Here is a 23,307-nt window from a genome sequence, read left to right on the forward strand (position 1 = left end):
AAACGAAGAAACCCTTTTCGCTTAGTAGTAGGCACGTTCATCCTACTGCTACTGATAACACAGCCTAAGATCGACCTGTCGTCAACCCGACTACATTTTAAGCCCTGTTATCTCGAAGCTTAGTTCATACTCTAAAATGATCGAATTGGTATTTGTTTACATGCAATACAAAAATATTAAACCCTGGACCTAAGGCTACATTGTTATCAGTTGTCAGTTAGTGGTTGCTGAGAAGGAATATAGAAGGGCAAAGGCGCAGGTGAGAGTAGTTGGTGACTCAGTGATTCACGGAGAACACGATGACGTCTCTCGTTGAAGCACTGCAAAATGGCATCAAAATTCTCAAAAGAAAAGACGATGACATATTTGATAGGCTGAGTAACAGATACACGATAGGTAAGTTAGTAATGCCATTCATTACATTCAAAAAGCACAATTTGCTCAACTCTGTTTGTCCAACTATTCTGGTACGGCCACACGGGGCCGTTTTTTTGTTGGTTCTGACCGAAATGACAAAATGAACGAAAAACACAGAATTATTTGGCCGAAATTCACAGAAATGTTAGAGCTGTGCATGCACACATGAAATCGTCGATGAAACGCTTTTAATTAGCTCAACAAATTATTAGCGAGCGCGATTTTAGCAATTTTCGCAATTGGTACTGTCCAAGACACGTACTACGACACACAATAAAAGTACCACTGAAATTCAACATAATACATACGATGCAAATGCTTAGACTGTGCTAATGTCGGTTGTTTATCGTCCGGACACTATGGCTACAAATCGTTTCTTTTTTAATAATAACAATTGTATTTAACAGCAAAAGTTCCGTGGTAGAAAGAGTTGCCATCTTTAGCGCAGTCAAGTTAATTGCATCGTATTTATTATGGCAAATTGTGTTAGTGTTTGTCTTGCGTGTCATTTTATATGCCTTGGACTATATAAACTGCCAAAACTGGTAGAATCGTGCTCGCTAATAATTTGTTTAGCCAATTAAAAGCGTTTTGTCGATGATTTCGGTGTGCATGCACAGCTCTAACATTTCTGTGAATTTTGGCCGAATAATTCTGTGTTTTTTGTTCATTTCGTGATTTCGGTCATAACCAACAAAAAAAACGGCACGTGTAGCCGTACCTTTTCAAATGCGCACCTGTGAGCACACACTGGAAATTTCAGTATACTAATAGCGAATAATTAGTATATTATAATAACTAGTTAAATGTTTCCTTTTAAATCTGAGTTATAACTTGAATATAATCTAATAATTTTTATAATCACTAGTACCCTGATAGTCTAGTGTACCACAAGATGTAATACCTAATGAGGGATCCATTGGTGCAGAAGATATTGAGCCGCGCTGCAAAACTGAACTATGTGAGTTCAAATCCAGAGCGATGCAATCTTTTTTCACAAACTAACTCTGTCAACCAGCGGATATAGCTTCTATTAGAGAAAATATTTAATGTTCACTAAAGATGAGCTTGCACAAAATTCTTGTGGATTTTATTGGAAATTATTGGTATTTTAGTACATTTTATCAGAAAATATTGATATTTTAGTACATTCTATCAGAAAGTATCGATATTTTAGTACATTTTATCAGAAAGTATCGATATTTTAGTACATTTTATCAAAAGGTATCGATATTTTAGTACATTTTATCAGAAAGAATCGATATTTTAGTATATTTTATCAGAAAGTATTGATATTTTAGTACATTTTATCAAAAATTATCGATATTTTAGTATATTTTATCAGAAAGTATAGACATTTTAGTATTTTATCAGAAAGTATCGATATTTTTCTATCATTTGCTATTATTTTGGATGATTGAAGTGATCTGACTGCCAGGATGTTTCAAGATGATAATCAAAAAACTTCATCGCGATTAAAGCACTCCGATCAATATATGCAAACAGACCATGCAAAAAAAGATGTAACGCTGCAACTATAACACAACAGCTGATCTCAACTATAGCAATGAGTGACATTATTTCGTAACAATCTTTTTCTGAGCATTTTAATTTGTTGGTTTTTAGTTTTGAAACATCCTGGCAGACAGATCACTTCAAATATCAAAACAATCTCAAATGTCAGAAAAATATCGATACATTCTGATAAAATGTACTAAAATATCAATACTTTTTGATAAAATGTACTAAAATATCAATACTTTTTGATAAAATGTACTAAAATATCAATACTTTCTGATAAAATGTTCTAAAATATTGATACTCGATATCAAAAAGTATCAATATTTTAGTACATTTTATCAGAGAGTATCGATATTTCAGTACATTTTATCAAAAAGTATCGATATTTTAGTACATTTTTTCAGAAAGTATCGATATTTTAGTACATTTTTTCAGAAAATATCAAGTCAAGTCAAGTCAAAAGAGAAAAGAGCTATCGGTATCTCATCCAGAAATCAAATATAAAATAAAAAATAATAAAATATATAAGGTCTCAGGGGATGAATTAATTCAATGTTGAAATCTATTAAATGCATTACCTAGAATGCCAATGGCCTAAGAAATAGAACACACGAACTTAACATATTAATCTACACCTATTCCCCTGACATCATAGCCATAACAGAAACCAAACTTAATACCAGTGTGCAAGATGGTGAATTAACAAATCTTTGCACAATCTACCGCCTAGACCGGACTAAAGGCCCAGGCTTAGGCGGTGGTGTCCTTATAGCCATCAAAGACAGTTCCCCTATAAACGTATTATGTGTAGATGAACTTGTGGATTCAGAAATTCTTACTCTCAAAATAAATATACATAATTTTACCTTCCACTTTTCTTGTTTTATCATCAACCTTGTGTAAAAAACATCGATGGCCTACTCGACTGGGTTGAATCCCTTGCCAGCCCATTTTTTGTCATTACCGGTGACTTTAACTTACCTGAGATACAGTGGCTTGGTAGGACCTTGAAATCCAGTCAAAACAGGAGAATGCATACTGATTTTCTTCACCTCCTTGAAACACATGGTCTCTCCCAACTTGTTGATTTTTCAACACATATTAAAGGAAACACTTTAGACCTTGTGTTATCCTCCATGGAAATTAATAATGCCCATGGAGAGCCAAGCACATCTGACCATTTTTATGTGCACTTTGATGTGAGCATACCTGATAGTCCCAAACAGGCAAACCTCTCCAAACTATCGCCCGTTTTTAAATTTAAATATAACCAAACTAATAACACTGAACTAGCAACCCAATCCCAAGCCCTTGACAGACAAATAACTAATTTAATATCAATCAAATCCAACATTAACAACATTTGGCAATCCTTTAAAACTGGAATTATGGCAGCAGCTAAGGCCTCTATCCCTCATTTTTCTCTTAAAAAATGTAAACAGAACTTTTGGATTAAGCACACCAGCATTAAAGAGATTCATAAAAGGAATAGATTGTTTAAAACATTTAAAAAGTACCCGACCGTCGACAATAAACAGATGCTCCAGCTTCAGATTAAAAAATGTAAAAAACTTATTAGACAAGACTATAATAACTTTCTAAATATCCATATCTGCCATGAATTGATGGAAGGCAACAATAAACCACTTTTTAAATTCATATCTTCAAAAAGAGGTTCCAGTAACACAGTCAAAACCTTGCACGACAACACTGGCAAGCCATCTGATAATATAGCCAACACTTTTGCTGACACTTTTTCTTCCATTTTCACAGTTGATAATAATGCTTATCCCATTTCCCCAACAAACGAAACTGTAGTAAACTCCACCAAAAAAAAGACCAAGGCAATAACTGTTTCCAACCATGGTGTCTTAAAACTCTTAAAACAACTTAACCCTTTTAAGGCTGCTGGCCCAGATGAACTGAGTACCTCGTTGCTGAAACACCTAGCCTCCTATATAGCATCCACTTTTACCAAGATAATGCAACACTCTTTATCCAGCCATACTGTCCCTAAAGACTGGAAAACGGCTACTGTCATACCCATTTTTAAAAATATCGATAAAATTTTATCGATACTTTCTGATAAAATGTACTAAAATATCGATACTTTCTAATAAAATATACTAAAATATCGATACTTTCTAATAAAATGTACTAAAATATCAATACTTTCTGATAAAATGTACTAAAATATCAATACTTTCTGATAATATGTACTGAAATATCGATACTTTCTGATAAAATGTACTAAAATTTTGCCTGAGTTCTTCTTTAAAGTAATATTGAGAAGCTTACCAGAGAGACCTCAAAGACATCTATAGATCATCTCAACCAGAGTGTTTGGGCTGTCAGCTTTCTGATAGTACACATTCCATCTCAAATACAGCCAGCTAGTCATTAAGTATCTACCACAGGTTGAAATCACTGTCTGACTTTGACTACCAGAAATAATTAGGAGAAAAGGGTGTGAACCACAGCTATACACAAAAATATCAAAGTCCGTCATTCTGTGTGTCCAGCTATAGCTAGTAAAATATAGGAGTGAAAGATTTGCTTGGTGCTGGATTTGATCTGAGAACCTCTTGATTCACCCGGCAATAACCTAACCAATTAAGCTACACAAAACACTGCAACGAATTCAGTAGGTGATATGAGTCGTTATCTCAGTTAAAATATGCATAGCATTCTGCGCTACACAACGTCACTAAAGCTTGCTCTCATGGCCCTTATTAGCAAGTTAAGCAATACCGATAGTAGCTTACTCAATTTAGTCGTTGGCAATGTGCCAGGCTAATGGCAAGTGACGGGCAACTACATTACCTCTCATTGTTTATAAACTGTTTTTATACCTGTCGGCTAGTAGACATAGAATATGATATACAGACAGTGATGTAATGGTACAATTTTGATTCAAAGAAAAGACTCAATACTACAATAGCAAAACACATCATGAAATGCACTCTGACAAGTGTCAATATCGGATAATGTGTAAAAAATGTGTGCATGGGGAGATAACTTCAAAAATCCCTACAAGATTTAGTTTCCATAGAAGGAGCAGACAGGTTGCCATATTATTCACAAACAGCTCCCAATTACTACATGAAAATTGAGCAATAGTTCTCACTTTACATGTATATATATTTTAGTGTGAGCTAATAAGATTTCTCACATAATTAAAACTTAATTAAATATAGCTTAAGATTGCATATACATGTAGTTTAAGATTGTCAAGAAAAGTTTAAGAAATTGTTTTGGAACTCTGGTTGGAAACCCCTGTGTTAGAGTGTTAGTACACCATGCTGAATAGGTGTGACTATGAATCCTGTGTTGAGAGTAAGTTTTTTCCTAACCTCCAACCTTAGCTTTGGGCAAATAGATCGACACAGATTTTATTAGAGCAAATATTTCAGTAAGAATTGGTGTCAGAAACTAAGGTTCACGCCGTCCCTTCTACTAAATTTCAGCGCCATTTTGTTTTTTATAATACAAACTGTATTTACTCACAAAAAATTTAAGGTTCCGGGTGTTCGATGTTGTAAATTTATTGTTTATAATTACCTCGTGTTAAAGGGATAAACTTGAGTAGCCTAACTTCTTAACTTTGGCTCTGTTTAGGGGTGGTAATGTCTGTCTCTCTCTTTCTCGCTACTAAAACCTATGTCGGTGATCCGATTGACTGCTTCACTCCGAAGGAATACCATGACAACTGGGTCAAGTATGCTGACAACTATTGCTGGGTGAGCTAATAACGACCATAATAAGGACCATGGTATGGTACTCTAAAATAAATTAAGTACATAATTATGAGAAACAAGTAAAATATAGTCCATAAAGAATGAATGGTTTCCTAATTTTTATTTGTTGTTTTATTGTTATACAATATAAGGTAGTATTGTTTAGTGTAATATAATATATTATAATATGGTATAATTTAATGTAGTATATTATAATATATTTTATTATAATATAATATATTACGTTATAATATATTATAATATTTAGTTTTTATAATGTTATAAGTTATTGTAAAATTATTTATTAAAGAATATTGTACTATATTATAATATATTATATTATAATATATTATAAGGAACTAAGGAACTAAGGAACTAAGGAACTAAGGCTATTATAATATATTATAATATATTATATTATAATATATAATATATTATATTATAATTATAATATAATATATTATAATATATTATATTCTATCTATATAATTATAATATAGTATATTATATATATTATAATTATAGTACATATAATATACTATATTATATTTATAATATAATATATTATAATATATCATATTGTAATTTTAATGTAATACGTTATATTATGATATATTACATTATAAATATAGTACAACGTAATATAACATTGTAACTACCTTAGTAGGCTATAAGTAAACATTTCTACTCACACATTAAGCTAAAAAATGATTGAGCAAAGAAACATATTAAAAATGAAGTAGATTTAATCTAAATAGATTAAAAGGTTAAAGATTAATAGATTATTAAATTAATAGATTAATCTAAATAGATTAAAAGCGCGGCTCCACTATTTTATATCTATCCTTTTCTGTTCTAAACATTTTAAGTTTTGCCAACTGTTTGGCATTGAGTACATATTTGTATTTTATTTATCATAAATGTTTGCAGTGATAACATGTTCCCTCTTTAATGCTTATCACTATCTTGTAGATAAAAAATACCTATCGGGTGCACATAAATGACAGCCTGCCTGGCCCCAAAGGCCTACCAACACTTGACCATAATTCTGGAGAAGAACTGCCTTACTACCAGTGGGTGCCCATCATTCTTGCCTTCATGCTGTTTGTTTTCTCAATTCCTGGTAAGCAAAACTAAGGAACACAGGCTAGATAACATTATAACTGCGCACTCATATAGAAGTGCGCTGTAGTCAGTGTTGACACTCCTATAGAGGTATGCTGTAGTCAGTGTTGACACTCCTATACAAATGTGCCGTAGTTAGTATTGACGCTTCTATGGAGGTGTGCTGTTGTTAGTGTTGACACTCCTATAGAGATGTGCTGTAGTGAGTGTTGACACTCCTATACAGGTGTGCTAGTTAGTGTTGGCACTTCTGTACAGGTTTGCTGTAATTAGTGCTGACACTTCTATACAGGTAGGCTGTGGTTAGTGTTGACTCTTCTATACAAGTGTGTTGTAGCAAGTGTTGACCTTCCTATATAGGTACGCTGTAGTTAGTGCTGATAATCCTATCCAGATGTGCAGTATTTAATGTTGACAACATATTCGAAATGTCACCTAACCCCTGATAAATACTTAGAGTATGATGTCTGCTTAGCTTGATGCCAAGCAGAGGTGTACATGTTTTAAGAGTATTATTACTCAATTATTGGGATCTTGGCTGGACATGTCTGAGTCCAGTGGCACAGGAAGCTCAACAGCAGGATCCATGCCTAGTTACAGAGAGAAATTTAAGGTTGAATATCTTTATTGTCACTACCAGAGGCTTTTTTTTTAATAAAAATAGAGCCTCAACCTGCTGTTTGCAGGTTGAGGCGTTGTAGACCACTAAGCCATTGTATACATTCTGATTATACAACATGTATATTCCAGAAAAGAAGAAATATGTCTACTCAAAACTAGGAAAATAGATGATATTTGTCAGCTTAAAACTTATATAAAAGCGATTCTAGTGAATTTCACCACATTTTTCCTCAACCTATTTACCTAAGGAAGTGATTCTGATATAAATATAATAGTCGCGGTCACAGAAGCCATGGTTAAGTCGCAAATCACGAAGTTGAGTTATCTGACTTTAAAGTAACACAAGGAACTATGGTTTCACACCAATGGTAAACGTGTATTCAGTTTATTGACCATAAAATCTGCCGTAACTAAGCTAGAACCAAAATCTTTTCGCAAAATAGCTGTGAAAATTTTCTCCTTCTGCTAGTGTAGATAACTCTAAATTTTATAATCTCGACTTAACCATGGTTTCTGTGATCATGACAATTTATTATTTAATTTATTATTATCTATACTGTAGTCATTATTTGTCTTTCAAGTAGTTCACATAATTACTTTTTCTAAAGATTATCAAATTTTCTGATTCCGTCGAACCGATAATCCTTTACCCAATTGCAACATGGCTGACAGTGCCTTTTACCAGCTCTCTACAAACTGATAACTCTATGTTGTAGCGTACTTTTGGCAGTTTGCCATGTGGTCGAGCGGATATGATGTGGAGGCTATTGTATCTGTCACTAGCGATGCTGACAACTTGAATCCTGAGAAGCGAGATGAGGCAAACAAGTACATTGTGTCTCAGCTAGATCGACACATCTCGTACCATAGGCATATGACAGGCCACGTGAGTACAAGATAGGGTCTAGAGCAAGTGATTCTGATGTCTAGATGGCCACGTGATTTTGGCCATGATCGGTCACAGCCAAATCTGACAAATTTATCTTTATCAAAAACTACGAAGATCCGGATCTAGATCCGCCATTTGGCCATAGCTGGTCTGGAAGTTGTAGATTTAGAGAGAACGCGTCTTCAATTTAAAACAAAATTTTATCTGCAGTTTCATAATCTGTTGCTTGCAGAAAAGACATAACTTATATATTAAAGGTTTTACTGTTGAATTTCAATGGGTACTTTTTATGCATTTAATTCTACTTTCATTTTTACTAAGTCTCCATAAAGCGAATGTGCAGCGACACAAATGCCGATGTGCTACAATGGGCAGACAATCAGATCATGTTTCCATAGGATGCTATAGATGGTTGTCTGGTGCCTTATGTCAAGGTTGTATCTAAAAGAAGTTTCAAGTAAAAATAGATAAACTATAGCCCTTCAACAACTAAATATTTTGAATATGAAGTGACAGAAAAGTAAGACCTATGCGCCCACACAAGTGCAACACCATCAGCCACCAAGGCTGCTTCCATGGCACAGAGATGGTGCATAGTACGGGTGTATCCCTTCTAAGCAGCGACACTGAAACATACATTTTGCGTTGAAATTGAACTTGAAACCACCAGTTCTACAGTCAGGCGACCTAATCATATGCTGCGCATACTTGTGGGGTGCTTGTAAAAATCTTATTGGTTAGAACTAGTACGATTGAAGATCCTGATTGCGGGAGAGGTCATGACTCGTAACTTAACAAATATAAAGTACTTATGAGCACAAACTGGCTTCAAAAGGAAAGACGCGGCTCTTATTATAGTAAAGAATTAAACTACCGTCAAACCTCTAATTGAACACCACCTCTATTTGAATGCCAGTATTAGAAAAAAGAGTTGAAAGTGACACCAGAACACCGGAACACCAGAAAACGCGGCACCAAAACAACGGAATGAGACTAACACCGCTGTATCCCCGATGGCATTGCAGCACCACAAGGGTGCGTCACTATGCTGTCGATGCACGGAAACTTTGCAATTGATTTATAGAAAACTCAAGCATTTCAGTTTTCTTTAGCCTTTAAATACTGCAAGACCTCCTTCAAGAAATAAAGCAAAACAAATGTTGCATATGTGGTAATAGTCAAAACGATAGAACACATTTAGTTATTTAATTAGTTATGGTGTTTCAAAATGAAAATTGCAAATGATTGTAGACCAGTTTAGATGTGGGCACTAAAATCTGCTATTGCATCGCGAAATGTAAATGTTACACCGACTCAGCCAATCACAGTTGAGTATAGAAGACTGTGGCTATAAAGACCGACTTTGTGATTCATGTTTACTATGTCTGGTTGCTGACACAATATTACCAAGGTCAGCGGTAATATTTCATACTAGCAGCAAGCCTGGCACTGATTTAGAGCAACCTTGGGATTTCCTACATTTGTTATCCTAATTGCTACACTGCTTCTCTGACAACAATCTATGAGCTGTTCATTGAGAGCAATCAAGTGAAGGCATATATTTGAGTTTCTTCTCAAATATATGTGGCACATTTACCATATAAAACCTTTAAGTTCTACGGTGACCAGTTGCCTGCAGGAGGCCAGACTTTTTACACTAACTAAGCGGTAGGTAAAGCCTGGTTCCCATATCGATTGCGAGACTCCGGCGGTAATTTGCGCAGCAAAACGTTTGCGACGTTAGGCTCAGCGGCATATGTTCACATATAAGCTGCATCGCTAAACATAATTGTGTAATTAAATAAAATGTTCGTTTGCCATGCCGTTTCTATAACGGTGACCTTCGCATGTACAGTGCATTTCGGGAAAGTTTTGCCTGCAACCTTTTGCGAAAACTGAACAGAGCTAAACTATTTCGATACCGCCGGCAACTACCGGTGGTCTTCGGCGGTATCCGGCGCGTAGGTTTCCCATTTCACCGCTAATAGCCTGCTGTGCTATCGCCAGTGCTTTGCAATGTATATGGGAACCAGGCTTTATGCATGAAGCTCTGGCACTCTGTTCTTATAACTTTTTTTTCATGCCAGGATTTTTCACTACCATGTAACGCCGCTATTATTGTAGTAACGATTGTTCAACAAATTTTGGTGGCAGTCAGATTGGTAGAGTTAGTAGGCCGTCAGTATGATAAACTGAATGTAATGTAATCAAGTACATAGCATTGCAACCTTTTGTGAAAAACTTTAATTACGGCTGGTGGCTTTAATTACAACTAACCGAATGTTGGCGTTGCATGAGTATTAAAAACAGCTTATAAGCAGTGGCTGATAATGTAGTTGTCTGCCATTTGCCATTAGCCTGGCGCATTTTCAATGACTAATTTGAGTAAGCTACTATCCGTATTGCTAAACATACTAATAAGAAACGTGAGAGCAAGCGTTAGTGATGTTGGTAGCGCGGAGTCCTATGCATATTTTAACTGAGATAATGACTCATATTGTCTAATGAGTTCATTGTATCTCACATAGCTTAATTGGTTCCACTATCACCTTGTGTATGGGATGTTCCGAGATCAAAAATCCAGCACGAAGTGGATCTCTTATTCCTAGATTTTAATACCTATAACTGGACAGACCAAACGATGGACTCTGAGATTTATATATAGATTATTTTGCTATTTAGTGCGACGTTATCAAGCAAGACTACAAGACGATCAGAGTTTCATAAGTATATAGATAAAAAGTCTGAGCACGACCATAGTTTTTTCTATATAAGACTATCTTGCCACATGTTTTATAATTGAAAAAGTCTAGAGAATTGCATTCACGCTGCTATATGACTGGGTACAAACCTTATTACAGTAGACCCAGTTTGGACAGTGCAGGCCCAATTTAGTCTATGCGCACTGCACAAGTTATAGTCTAAAACAACTTTCAAACAAATTCATTTAATGAACAACGCCCAGAACGTATCTTGTTCATAAGTTGGGAAGCATCTGTATACATGTAGGTGTTATGACGAGACGTGGGCGTTTTCAGTACCTGGCATCTCCGCCAAATGTTATGATGGGATTTGGGCGTTCTCAGTTACTCGAATTAACAAGAGGGAGTGAGGGGATTAATAACACGATCGAACTAGCCACACAATTCAGCATAACAAGGATTGCTAATGTTTGCACTCACTTAGAGCAAAAATTTATGTTTATTAAATTATTCTTAACTTAAAGAAAAAGTATTATTATTGCTTCTGATTAAGGATTATTCAGAGAGACGATTATTACATGATTACACCTATTATTAAATTCAAAGAGAATGAAAGTATACGGGGATTCAACATACCTATTTTGTAGTGAGTGCGCACGGCGAGTTGGTCACCCCTTCTGGGATGTACACAACCCGCCATGACCAGCGTAGATTTTTGGTTTTGATGTCATCAGCAGCAAAATCTCACGTCTATTCACCAGGGATCCAAAAGAGAGAAGCCACGCCACGTAGAATAGCAAAATCTGATCTCTCTAAACTCTGGGAAGTGTAGACAGGATCACTTGCTGTTCCCAGTCAAGAGAGGAATGGTATTGGCAAACTGTCCCACTAAAAGAAAAGTTGAGTTTGTGACGCAGACCTGCTAGTACAAATCTATTGGCTAAGGAAAAATCGCGCCACCTTTGGGCTAATTCAAACGTCAACCGCAATGTGAGACGGATAGGTACCAGTACCGTAACACAACGCAAGCGACGCGAAATAACCCGGTGACTGCACATCGCTCTATGAGCTATCCAAAGAAGAGACAACTCCAAGTTCCAAGTGCTAATCGAAAACTACCGAAATCAGATATAACATAAGTAAAGAGAAAAGTGCAGCTTTTATTCTCACATTGTTTTTTACTTCACAAAGTTTTGAGAATTGCATTCACGTTGCAAAACTTATTACAGTAGACTCAATTTAAACAGTACAATGCGGTTGTATTTGTGACATAATCTTGATTCCATGCAACATAATTATGACATTGGTGTCCTTCTTGACAGAGCTTCCAGCACCGAGCAACTACATACATGTTCCTTTTTGAACCAATATTAAATATGGATTTACCTATTTTTTGGTTCATCTTATCAAATTTAGTAAATTTGAGGTCTTCTATAGGACTCCTGAAAAAGTGAGTTATTTTGGACATACTATAGCTTAAGCACGTTTGAAAAACAAATATGGCTACCATATTTTATTCTGAACGTTATTACCCAGTGCTTTGTTTATTAGTAACTATTTATAATAATTATTATCTATTATTTACATAAATAAAAGTTCATAAAATAAAATATAAAAATATTTATAAAAATAAATATAAGGAATAAAAAATAATTCATACTGCTTTATTTTCCTTATTTAGAATTTTTATTTGTAACAACTTTTTTCAAAAAGGTAAAGAGTTATCTTTCCATTTCTTATTTAAAAAGGTCATCACTTTCACGTCTGATTAGCCATTTTAAAAATGATGGCAAGTGTAGCATGTGGAGAAAAACAGAAAACAGTGGCAAAATTGTTTTCATTGAAAAGGAAACATGATATAATACAATATAATATATTATAATTTGATAAAAACATAGTAGCCTATAAGACAATAAGATATAATGTAATATAATATCAAATTGCAAATTGCAAAAACTCATCTGAGGTGTTATGAACTGGCAGAAATGGTCGATAAGTTGGTTTAATGACAGAAACCGAGTTTTTTCTGTAAATATAAGTAGTAGATTTCATGAAGTATATAAAGAAAATAAAAGGCTTGAAGGTATTGGGCTGAGATATTCATGTTCTGATACTCATGAGAATATTGAAGCAATGTTAATGACAATGAGTAACAGGTCCTCATCTCTCCTAACAAACTGGCAAACATCGATCAAGTAATAAAAGCAGATTAGCTTATCAGCACTTTTGACATTGCCTATCTCTAGTCACTAGTCATGATAGCAACACTGAGATCTTGAGAAGCCTTGAGTACTCTGAACTGTGTGCTAAGCAACAGCTGATGGATAGTCATAAACAAGTCTGTGTAAAGGGCGCTCTGAGTTTTTGCAGCATCCCGTCGATGAAACCTTGTAAAAGCAAATGGTGAGAGGAAATGAGACATGGGTAGACAATCTCAAACTTGAACTAAAAAGGTTTTTCATCTTTTAATTGATAAAGTAAGTTTTGTGTCAACTCCAAAACTGATATGTAGAGAAGACAGCTTTAAGTTTGAGAGTCTCTACTACTGCTCATCATGTATTCCAAGTCAACTCAACTGCATGTATTTTCATGCATCCCCTGGAGACTCAAGAACTTATCATCTGAAAGACTCTTAGTTTTTCTATAGTAGGTTAATTTATAAATTAATATTTTAGTCAAAGGTTGCATCTATTTTGAAAGCGCTGATAACCCAAGTCTATTATATAAAAAACTGGCTGAATGCCCGCGTTGCTCGGGTAATAAAATGATTACCTAAAGCTAGTAACTTGAGTTAGTCTAAATCTTTACTATAATAAAAGCCGTGTCTATCCTTCTGAAAACAGCTTGTGTTTATAAGGGCTTTATAATCTTTCAGTTACTACTCATGATCTCTCATGCAATCATGATATTCAACAGTACTACTAGTAACCAATAGGATTTTTGCAATCACTGCATAGGTATGCGCAGCATAGTGGTTAGATCGCATGTCTGCAGAACTGGTGGTTCCGAAGTCAATTTCAGTGAAAGGCATATTTTTATTATTTTAGGCTATAATTGCTACAACTGGACATACAAACAACAGATGAGGGACAAACAATTAGATTTACACATAGATAGGACTGCAATGAATCAAACTACTTGTATATATTTTCTAGGGAAGAGTGCATTTGGGAAACAGATATGGCCGCTACCTCTTCATCATGTATGTCATAACAAAATGCCTCTATCTCGCTGTCCCGATTGTTCTTATTTACATGCTTAGTGGAATGATGGGTAAGTACTTGCATTTTTGGAGTTGTCTTTACTGAAATAAAGGAAACGCAACTCTAAGAACTATCTTTACTTACACATAGGTTGCACCGCAAACTGAACTATAAATGCAGCAGCATTCCTGGTAAGTCTATCATCTACTCTTGATGTTTTTTTAGGTCCTGGCTTTGCTGACTATGGGTGGAGAGCAGTTACTTCGCTCAATGATAAGAGGGGCAAATATCTAGAGAATCCCATGTTTCCAAGGATAACGTATTGCGACTTTGCGGTACTTATTTAGTCCACAGACCTATGAATGCTACTTATGATTACAAAATGACAAATAACTTGCAGTATTCATGTAAGAACATACCATATTTTCCGGTAACATTTGTACCAGTTTAACTTAACTTAAAAGAATTTCTCAACTAAACTAAAAACTTCAGCAATTTATGACTTTTAACTCTGAAAAAAATTTTGAAATGCAGGTTTTACCTTTTTTAATCTGCATACTATAGTTGTATTAGATTGAGGTTCTGGTACAATTGCATTATTAGATGATGACAAAAGTGAATGAATCGTTTAAAAGCTGATCGGCAGCAAAACTGTTAGATAAAATTATGACTAAGCAAATAAATTAATCGTATAAAATAAAATGATAGTCTCTGCTCCGATAGCTTTTGGTGTTATTCAAACATTGATTCAGGGCTCTAAATGATCAGAAAAGTTGGTTGCTGCTTCTATTACTAATAAGATACATTTAAAGATTAATAACATTATCTATGTATTATCTTTAAATACTTTTGCAACAATAAACTAAACTACAAATTGAAAAATTCTTAATTGTTTCACAGTTTTAATAACTTTCAATTAAATTGAAATTTAAAATTTATTTTAGTTTTTTTAGCAGTAATAGGAAAAAATGACTATCTATCATTTTAGCGGTTATTAATAATTCATATTTGTACTCCGTGAACCATAAAACTAAAGCTAAATTACTAAATTTGATGAGTTTCATTTGGTTTTTGCGACATTACGTTGCCATGATGTAAGCTTTGGATTCATTCACACAAGGATTGTAAAGTCATATCTAATCAACAAATACTACAAATTGAATACTTATTTATTGATCTTAATTTTATTGATAAATTAGCCTTTAGTCTACATATTTAACTCAAATTATCATTGGGCTTTGCATGCTCTTCTACAGAAAGATTAGGAAAATAAGCTATTTCTTGATATAATGGATGCTGAACTAGGCATTGACTGGTGTTCAGTGGTCTTTTGAACCCTTGTGTGACCAATCATTGATACTGTCTATGTTTATCTAAAGGAAAATAAACCAATCAGCAAGGCTATGCATTTCCATCTTGAGACATGACCCCATACATGTGTTCATAGCCTCAGTTCTATTAAGTTTCTTGCATCCTAGTATAATAGAGCTATCTCTTTAATACTTTGGCTGTAGCAATGAGAGGCCTAAGGAGAGATTGACTTACAGTCTATATGAAACTATGCATTCATATTAGTAAGTTTTGTCACAACTTTTATAAAGGAAACAAATGCAAAGAAATTTGTAAGCATGGAGCGAGAAACAAGTCTATGTCTGCGGAACAAAAATCTTGCTACAAACTGGGTTAGCTTTTGTGCTAAAGAGTTTTAAAAGACCAAAAACTATACTCAACCATAACTAAACTTATTGTGCTGTTATGCTGCTGCACCATAAAGCTTTATTTTGGCCTAAAAGAGGAAATGAGATCTTTGTCGTTGTAATTTGACATTTTGTGCGCAGACACCTGAACTTTGATAATTCAACCAACACCAGTTTGCAAGTTGCGCTTTACTGAAATGCATTCAAGCAGAAATAATCTTATCAGAGGTCAAAAACTAACAGGGGTGACTCACTTTATTGCATTGTCAGCTACATGTAGATGTGTGAGTGACCGGCTGGAAAAGAATTTGTCAGAGATGAGCAGTGGAAAACAATTTGCATTGATCTGTCTTCCATAGCAACGACATCTTACAATCTCTAACAATGCTAGATTACTTAGCCAGTTACATTAAATAATAATAAAATTTACTATATATATATCTACTATATTTACTATATATCTTCATACTATGATCTCTCTCTCTTTTTTGCAGTCAATCGACAATGACCGCCTTATGGCTTAGGATTTATCTCTGGCTATCTCTGTTGTTTGACTTTTCTTGTCATCTGTTTGTGTCAAATTCTCTCAACCGCATGTTATGCTTATTTAAACCTTCATCTCTCAGATGGCCTTGATCTCTCTTTCCTTCGTAGAGTTGCTAATATACATGTAATAGTTGTCTTGGTAATGACACATGACTCCTGTGCACATGTGCATGCCATTCTCTCTCTCACTCTTTCTTTCCCTCTCTCTCTCTCTCTCTCTCTCTCTCTCACTCTTTCTTTCCCTCTCTCTCTCTCTCTCTCTCTCTCTCTCTCTCTCTCTTTCTTTCTCTCTCTCTCTCCCTCTCTCTCTCTCTCTCTCACTCTCTCTTTCCCTCTCTCTCTCTCTCTCTCTCTCTCTCTCTTTCTCGCACTCTCTCCTTTTCTCTCTCCTTCTCTCACTCTCTCCCTTTCTCTCTCTCTCTTTCTCTTTCTCTCTCTCTCTCACTCTCTCTTTCCCTCTCTCTCTCTCTCTCTCTCTCTCTCTCTCTCCTTCTCGCACTCTCTCCTTTTCTCTCTCCTTCTCTCACTCTCTCCCTTTCTCTCTCTCTCTCTTTCTCTCTCTCTCTCTCTCTCTCTCTCTCTCTCTCTCTCTCTCTCACACACACTCTCTCTCCTTCTCTATCATTCACTCACTCACTCTCTCTCTCCCACTCTCCCTCTCTTCCCCTCTCCCTCTCTCTCTTTCTCTCTCTTTCTTTTTCCGTATCTCTCTTGTAGTCAGTTGTGGCGACTACGACTGTCTTTGGTTGTGGTTTGTTTATGATAGCAGACCTAGATGTGCTACATGAAGCCTTTCATGCAACCTTTCTTTCAGATATGCAAATATCAGAATGCTTTAAGGATCAGTACCATGCATAGCCAATAACTAATAAAATTAAACTACAATCTACAGTCACATGTTTCACTGAATGACCACTGAATGAGACCTCGAACTGCAAATGTTCCTTTTGTTCTAGATAAGACGAATGGGAGGAAACATACATAGGTATACACTGCAGTGCGTGCTCTCTGTCAACCTTTTTAACGAAAAGGTTTTCCTCTTGCTTTGGTGGTGGCTGGTGGTGCTGGCTGGTCTGACAGCATTTGGTAAGCTTTTCTTCTAAAATGTAGACCTTGTGTTTACCTTATGCAAGAGTTATGCTCTTTGGTCTCAATTTTACACGCATTGTTGTTTTCCCTTGTTTCTGTTTAGAGTGCAATGGCCTCAATGATGTTAAACAAAATCAGAATCATGACTAAAACCTTATTAGTTTAAGCTACACACAGGGATAAGTTGTGAGTTGTGTAGCTGCAAAAGCGGCCACCATCATATGTATTACTGTGAAAATCAAGAGCTGCTAACTCCTAAATATCCTTACCTTTTCTCACTGTTTAACTTAACATAATAAACCAGTAAGGCACCAACTTGTAAATTTATTTAAGGTGAAAGAATCTTTTTACTATAAATTGAGTTTTCTTTGCTTCATCCAGCCTAATTTACTTTCATGATAATATTCTTGTATATGGCTATGTCACTGTCTATTACTATGTCTATAAGTACATACACCTATACCTGTACCTATGCCTATGTCGATGCCTATGTGCATGCTTATGTCTATGCCTATCTATCTTTTCCTATGTGTATGTCTATATATATGTCAATATTGATGTATATGGTTGTTTATTTTAATGTGTATGCCTACAGTATGCCTATGTATACCTCTATGTCTATGATTATGTCTACATCTATGTGTATGTCTATATCTATACATATATGTACATGTATACCTATGTCTATGGCTCTATTTATGCTTATTTATACGCCCTTTTCTATGGCTATGCCTATTTGCAAGTGTATATTTATGTCCATGTCTTTTAATTGACCTAATTTTATATTGTCCTATTCCCAATTGATGACACTTACAGGCAGGTACTCCTGTGTAATTAGTGCCACTTTAACTATTTGTGGAAACCTGTTCATACTTAGCCCTAGATAATTTACTCTATCGTTTAAGCCGCAAACAAATTTTCACGATTTTAATCTTGAAACATCCTGGCAATCAGATCACAACAAACGTCAAAACAATTTGCAAATGATATAAAAATGTTGATACGTTCTTATAAAATCTACTAACATTTTGTGCGAGTGCATCTTCAACAAAAACATTGGAAGCTTACAGACCAAATTTTTATCCCCTGCTTGTTGTCGGATCATTTGTCTAGAACATTTCACTTGAAGTTGGGTTGTTCACTTTCTAAAAATCAGACATCAGGCATCTCTGACTGATTGGCAGCGATTACCACTGTAACGACATCTTCAACCCTAAACTTAACTTATAATGGTTTTCTTTAGCTTTTCAAAAAGGGCCAGCAACGCATGGTTGGCCTCTTTGCAGACTGAACATCAAAACATACATGATTGATGGAAAAATTCTGATACATTGTGATAAACTACTTACAAAACTGTCAGATTAATGCATTTTGCAACAAATCCAGTCTGCCAGTAGCCATTTTGCTTGCCAGTGTGCGAAGGACAGAGTTGGTTCTTTAACGGCCTCAAAGTTATGTTCTAGATCAGAAAGATCAAGCAATTCAGGGTTGAAAACCTGCTGACAGCTTTTTTGTCAGATCGGCATTAAACAGAACCATCAACCCCACGGTTAACAATCAAAGATGCTACCCCAGACCACCCTGAAACTTATTAATTAGTTATCAGTAAAGTCATATTTCAATTGTAGGTTTACTCTGGTGTCTCCTGATCAATCTAAGACCAAATGGAGGGAAGTCATTCATACTGAAGTACCTCAAGGTCATGGGAGCCATGGACACAGTGAGCGCTGCTGACCATGATGACCTAAATACATTTATCGGTAATCATCTTGTCAAAACATCTCGTGGTAATTTTGACTTGATGAGGCAACAGCCACTAATAAATTTTAATCAAGCATATCAATCACTTTTTTTGACGTCATAAAGCAGTTTGCACATGCGCTCCTTCACGGAAAAGCCGCCATGTTTGTAGAAAACGATCGTTATTCTTTCATTTAAGGTACTTTTTGGTGTTGTTTTGATACTATAATAAAATAATTGCAAACAAAAGCATCGCTTTCAAAAATTCATTGCAAAAGCTTCATGTTTTTAACAATAAAATTGTCTATAAAGATGGCCGACAAGGATAAAATGTCGTCACGAAAAAACGAAGGATACGGCCACAACGCTGCTATGATAGTAAACGTCAATAGTTTTGAGGCAGTACTTGGTAGATTGTTGCAATAATGCAGCGTTGTTACTTACGCTGTGTTTTTGGTTAGACAAAATTGGGTTTTGTGATTGTGATTACAGCAGAGTATGAACACTTTGAAGCCTGGATGCAAAATAATTTGGAGAATTGTTTTTGATCTCAAGTCTGAGTAAGCTCGGCTGTGTAGTTTTGTTTAGTTTTCTGAACTTCTAGTTTATGTGAAATTGTGAAATTTGAGTCCCTCCGTTGAGAATATGTTTTTAGTTCATTTCTGAAGGTTCAAGGTGATTATAGCATTAGTTCTTAAAATATCGCCGAAAAGCTGAGAGCACCTTTTATTGATCGAGGAATAAAAAATGGCAGCCAACAGAACATTAGTTTGTAGTGACACACTGATTGAAATTTTTGGTAATGATTGCGCTGAAGGTAGCAGAGAATTCACGTTACACAAAGATAAAAAGTTTGACAGTTGTTAATACGATCGAAGATCAGGGAACTTGTATACAAAACTAAGCTTCAGTGCTAAAAACTGTCCATCATTTTTTTTTACGTCATCACCTTGTTTACACATGCGCTCGTCCACGAAAAAGCCACCATCTTTGTAGAAAACGATCGTCATTCTCTTGATTAATAGTATTTTTCGGAGTTGTTTTGATACTAAAATAAAAAATTTGCAAGATGCAAGCATTGTTTGCAATAATTAATTGCAGAAGCTTCGTGTTTTTAACGATAAAAGTTGTCCATAAAGATGGCAGACAACGATAGAATGGCGTCACAAAAAACGAAAGGTTGTCAAAAATCTGTGACATACACTAAAAGCAGGGACACACAAAACTTCTATACAAAGTACGTAGGTTAGTAATTGGGAAGCAATCTTAGCTCAAGTTCTGAGTAAAGGTAAACAGGGGTTGTCAGTTTTACAATTTGAAGTAATAATCGTAAGACCAGTTTGTAGTTGACATTAGACTTATTAGTTAGCAACTAAAAGTGCATTTAAAAATTAACTTGAACACTTTTTTGTAGGTTTTATAAGAAAGTATGGGTATTCTTTATCATTTGCAATTGCTTTTGATGTTTGAGGTGATCTGGTTACCCGGATGTTTCTAGAATGAAATCAATAAAACTTGATCACAAATTAAAAAATCTAGAAAAAAAGCCTGTGAAATGATGTAACTAGTTGTTATCGTTGCGATAGTTCTTATCAACTATCAAGCATTCAAGTTGAAACACTACACGTCTTTACTCTGTAAATCGCCTTGCAATTATAAACACCATATTCACACTTTATATTGACTTTATTTTGGGTTATTTTATTGCGGTTTAGTCACAATTAAGTTTTATTGTTGTTAATCTAGAAACATCCTGGCCATCACATCACCTCAAACACCAAAAACAGTTGCAAATAATAAAAAAATACCCAAACATTCTGATAAAATCTACAAAATAATTGTGTAAGTTCATCTTTAACAACGGGAAAATAATAATTATTTTCTCGTTGTTATTAACAACGGGAAAATATTTATTAACCATAAATATTATTAACAAATTTAACATTCTAGCAATTTACTTTCTTTCATCGCTCTTTCCAACATACTTTACAATAATCTTTTCTATGATAAGAGTCGTTTTTGTCTGCAGACGTGGTTAAAAGTCGAAATAAAAGATTGCTTCATGTGAGACTTGAACTCATGACTTCAGGTAGACTAACACCTAATACCTGCACCAATAGACCATCTTTAGGTATTTTTGTACAATTGTCCATTAACTTATTCTCTGTGCTTTATCAGTACACCTGATGACCTCTTATTGGCCTATGTAACAATTTTACTAATACTTGGTTTACACCAGGAGGCGTGTCATAAGCAAATGGGTTACTACACTGGAGTTGTCTGCACTAGCGAATAATAGCAAATTTTTATGACATTTATGTTACAGTTCTTTACAGACAGGATGACTTTAGTCTATTATTTACTGAAAATTATAATTATATATATATTACTTTACTGGCATTAATTTCATTTCAAACAGAAATGTTTTCCAAATAATGCTATACAACAAAAAGAGAGACGGGGTAACAGTTAGCCACTAAAATCAAATAAATAATTGGACATGTAGTGTTTAATAAAAGTTTAAAAACCTCTGATCATTGAAAAAGCTGCTCGGGGATACTGACACGCATTGACAAGAATGGGCAGGGTTTAAAGGGTTTAAATACATTTCTCTGCTAACGGAATGAATATCAAATGTTGACTTGCAAAAAAATTCCCATTACGATTATTTGGTATCAAAAGATTCACCATGTCTTACTCTGTTGTGTTGTAGGTGCAAAATATGTGGAAATGTGATTACAAGCTCTTAAAAGCTCAAAAACGAAAAGCTGCCGTGAATTGGAATCTCTTTATTTCGATGACGTAGTCATGAAATTTGGTTATCGGCTTGTAACGTGATGTTCTCCCGTGAATTGAAAGACCAATAAAAAGCTCAATATAAAACTTATCGTAGCACTAGTTTATGACAAACACTTTGGGTTTTACCGAAGACCCCGTATCAAATATAAATGCGCGCTACTTTACAGTATTGTTTTGGCTTGGTTTAATTGGCAAGTCGTAATCTGATCATGTGACCCAATACTTCGCAAATAATTTTTGCAGCACTTTTCGATTATCGCAAATGACCAACAGGCTCGTCATGATTATCAGACAATGACAGCATTAAAATGACGATAAAATAGACGCGTAAGAACAATAGACGTGGTTTTATTGAATGCGTGAAGTATATTTGTGAAATATTTTGACGAATAAGGTTGCATGAAACTGTAAACAGAAATCATCTCCCACAAATACGTCACATTTGAGCCGTTTTGGAAAGAGAATCCAAACTACGGCGGTCTCATGTGGCTGCGATTAACTGATTGTTTTTGAGCTTTTAGGAGCTTGTAATCACATTCCCACATATTTTGCACCTACAACACAACAGAGTAAGACATGGTGAATCTTTTCATATCAAATAACTGTAGTGTGAATATTGCTGCAAGTCAACCTTTAAGTACAAGGTATAGTCAGGGTTTATTAAACTTGTAAAACCTAATCTGAGATGGTCCATTTGTTATAAAAATCCTTAAACCAATGCTATTTTAGACAAAAAAACTACATTTGATTAATGCATTTTTAATTAAACAAATCAAAGCAAAAACAATGATTGGAGATCTAATATTTAAAATAAATCTGATGTCTCCATTAATTTTATATTCAATGATCTCATTGACTTGGTTGCATAAAATCTTTTATCATGAAAGGATAACTTCTTGTAGGAGAGTACTTGAGTCTTGATGGAATATTTTGCATGCGTCTCCTCAGTCAGAACACAACTGATGTGATCACAGCTGAGATAATCACTGCCCTCTACAAGCGCTGGAAGAGTTTGCATGGAAGTGGTTCAAATTCGAGCAGCAAAGCTTTGCTTACAGATGAAACAGCTTGAGATGTTTTTACCTGCTGTCTGTAACTTGATGATTTTATTGGGCTTATAAATGTACTTTATTAAACGCATACAATCAAATCTCTGTAGTGTTTTGTTGCAATGGTAACAATAATATATTTGCAAACGCTGTTGATTTTGCTAAGAGACAA

The 23,307-nt window shown here is 35.0% G+C and overlaps 1 protein-coding gene across 1 annotated transcript; it reads left to right on the forward strand.

Annotated features, from left to right (window-relative positions):
- The first annotated feature begins 240 nt into the window (after window positions 1-240).
- Window positions 241-23,307, forward strand: LOC137398684 (innexin unc-9-like). Its single transcript, XM_068084876.1, has 9 exons — window positions 241-396; window positions 5,557-5,678; window positions 6,648-6,798; window positions 8,138-8,307; window positions 14,168-14,285; window positions 14,441-14,550; window positions 17,415-17,544; window positions 19,176-19,307; window positions 22,989-23,307. The coding sequence occupies exons 1-9, from the start codon at window positions 300-302 to the stop codon at window positions 23,156-23,158; spliced, it is 1,200 nt and encodes a 399-aa protein (XP_067940977.1). The 5' UTR covers window positions 241-299; the 3' UTR covers window positions 23,159-23,307.

The sequence above is a fragment of the Watersipora subatra genome, chromosome 6 (assembly GCF_963576615.1).
Source record: "Watersipora subatra chromosome 6, tzWatSuba1.1, whole genome shotgun sequence".
In the NCBI taxonomy this organism is placed as follows: domain Eukaryota; kingdom Metazoa; phylum Bryozoa; class Gymnolaemata; order Cheilostomatida; family Watersiporidae; genus Watersipora; species Watersipora subatra.

What these genes read in the sequence shown, in the direction of transcription:
- LOC137398684 (XM_068084876.1), top strand. Translation starts at nt 300, where the DNA reads ATGACGTCTCTCGTTGAAGCACTGCAAAATGGCATCAAAATTCTCAAA. An exon ending in GAGTAACAGATACACGATAG is followed by an intron (nt 397 to 5,556) that starts GTAAGTTAGTAA and finishes GGCTCTGTTTAG; the next exon opens with GGGTGGTAATGTCTGTCTCT. An exon ending in CATGCTTAGTGGAATGATGG is followed by an intron (nt 14,286 to 14,440) that starts GTAAGTACTTGC and finishes ATGTTTTTTTAG; the next exon opens with GTCCTGGCTTTGCTGACTAT.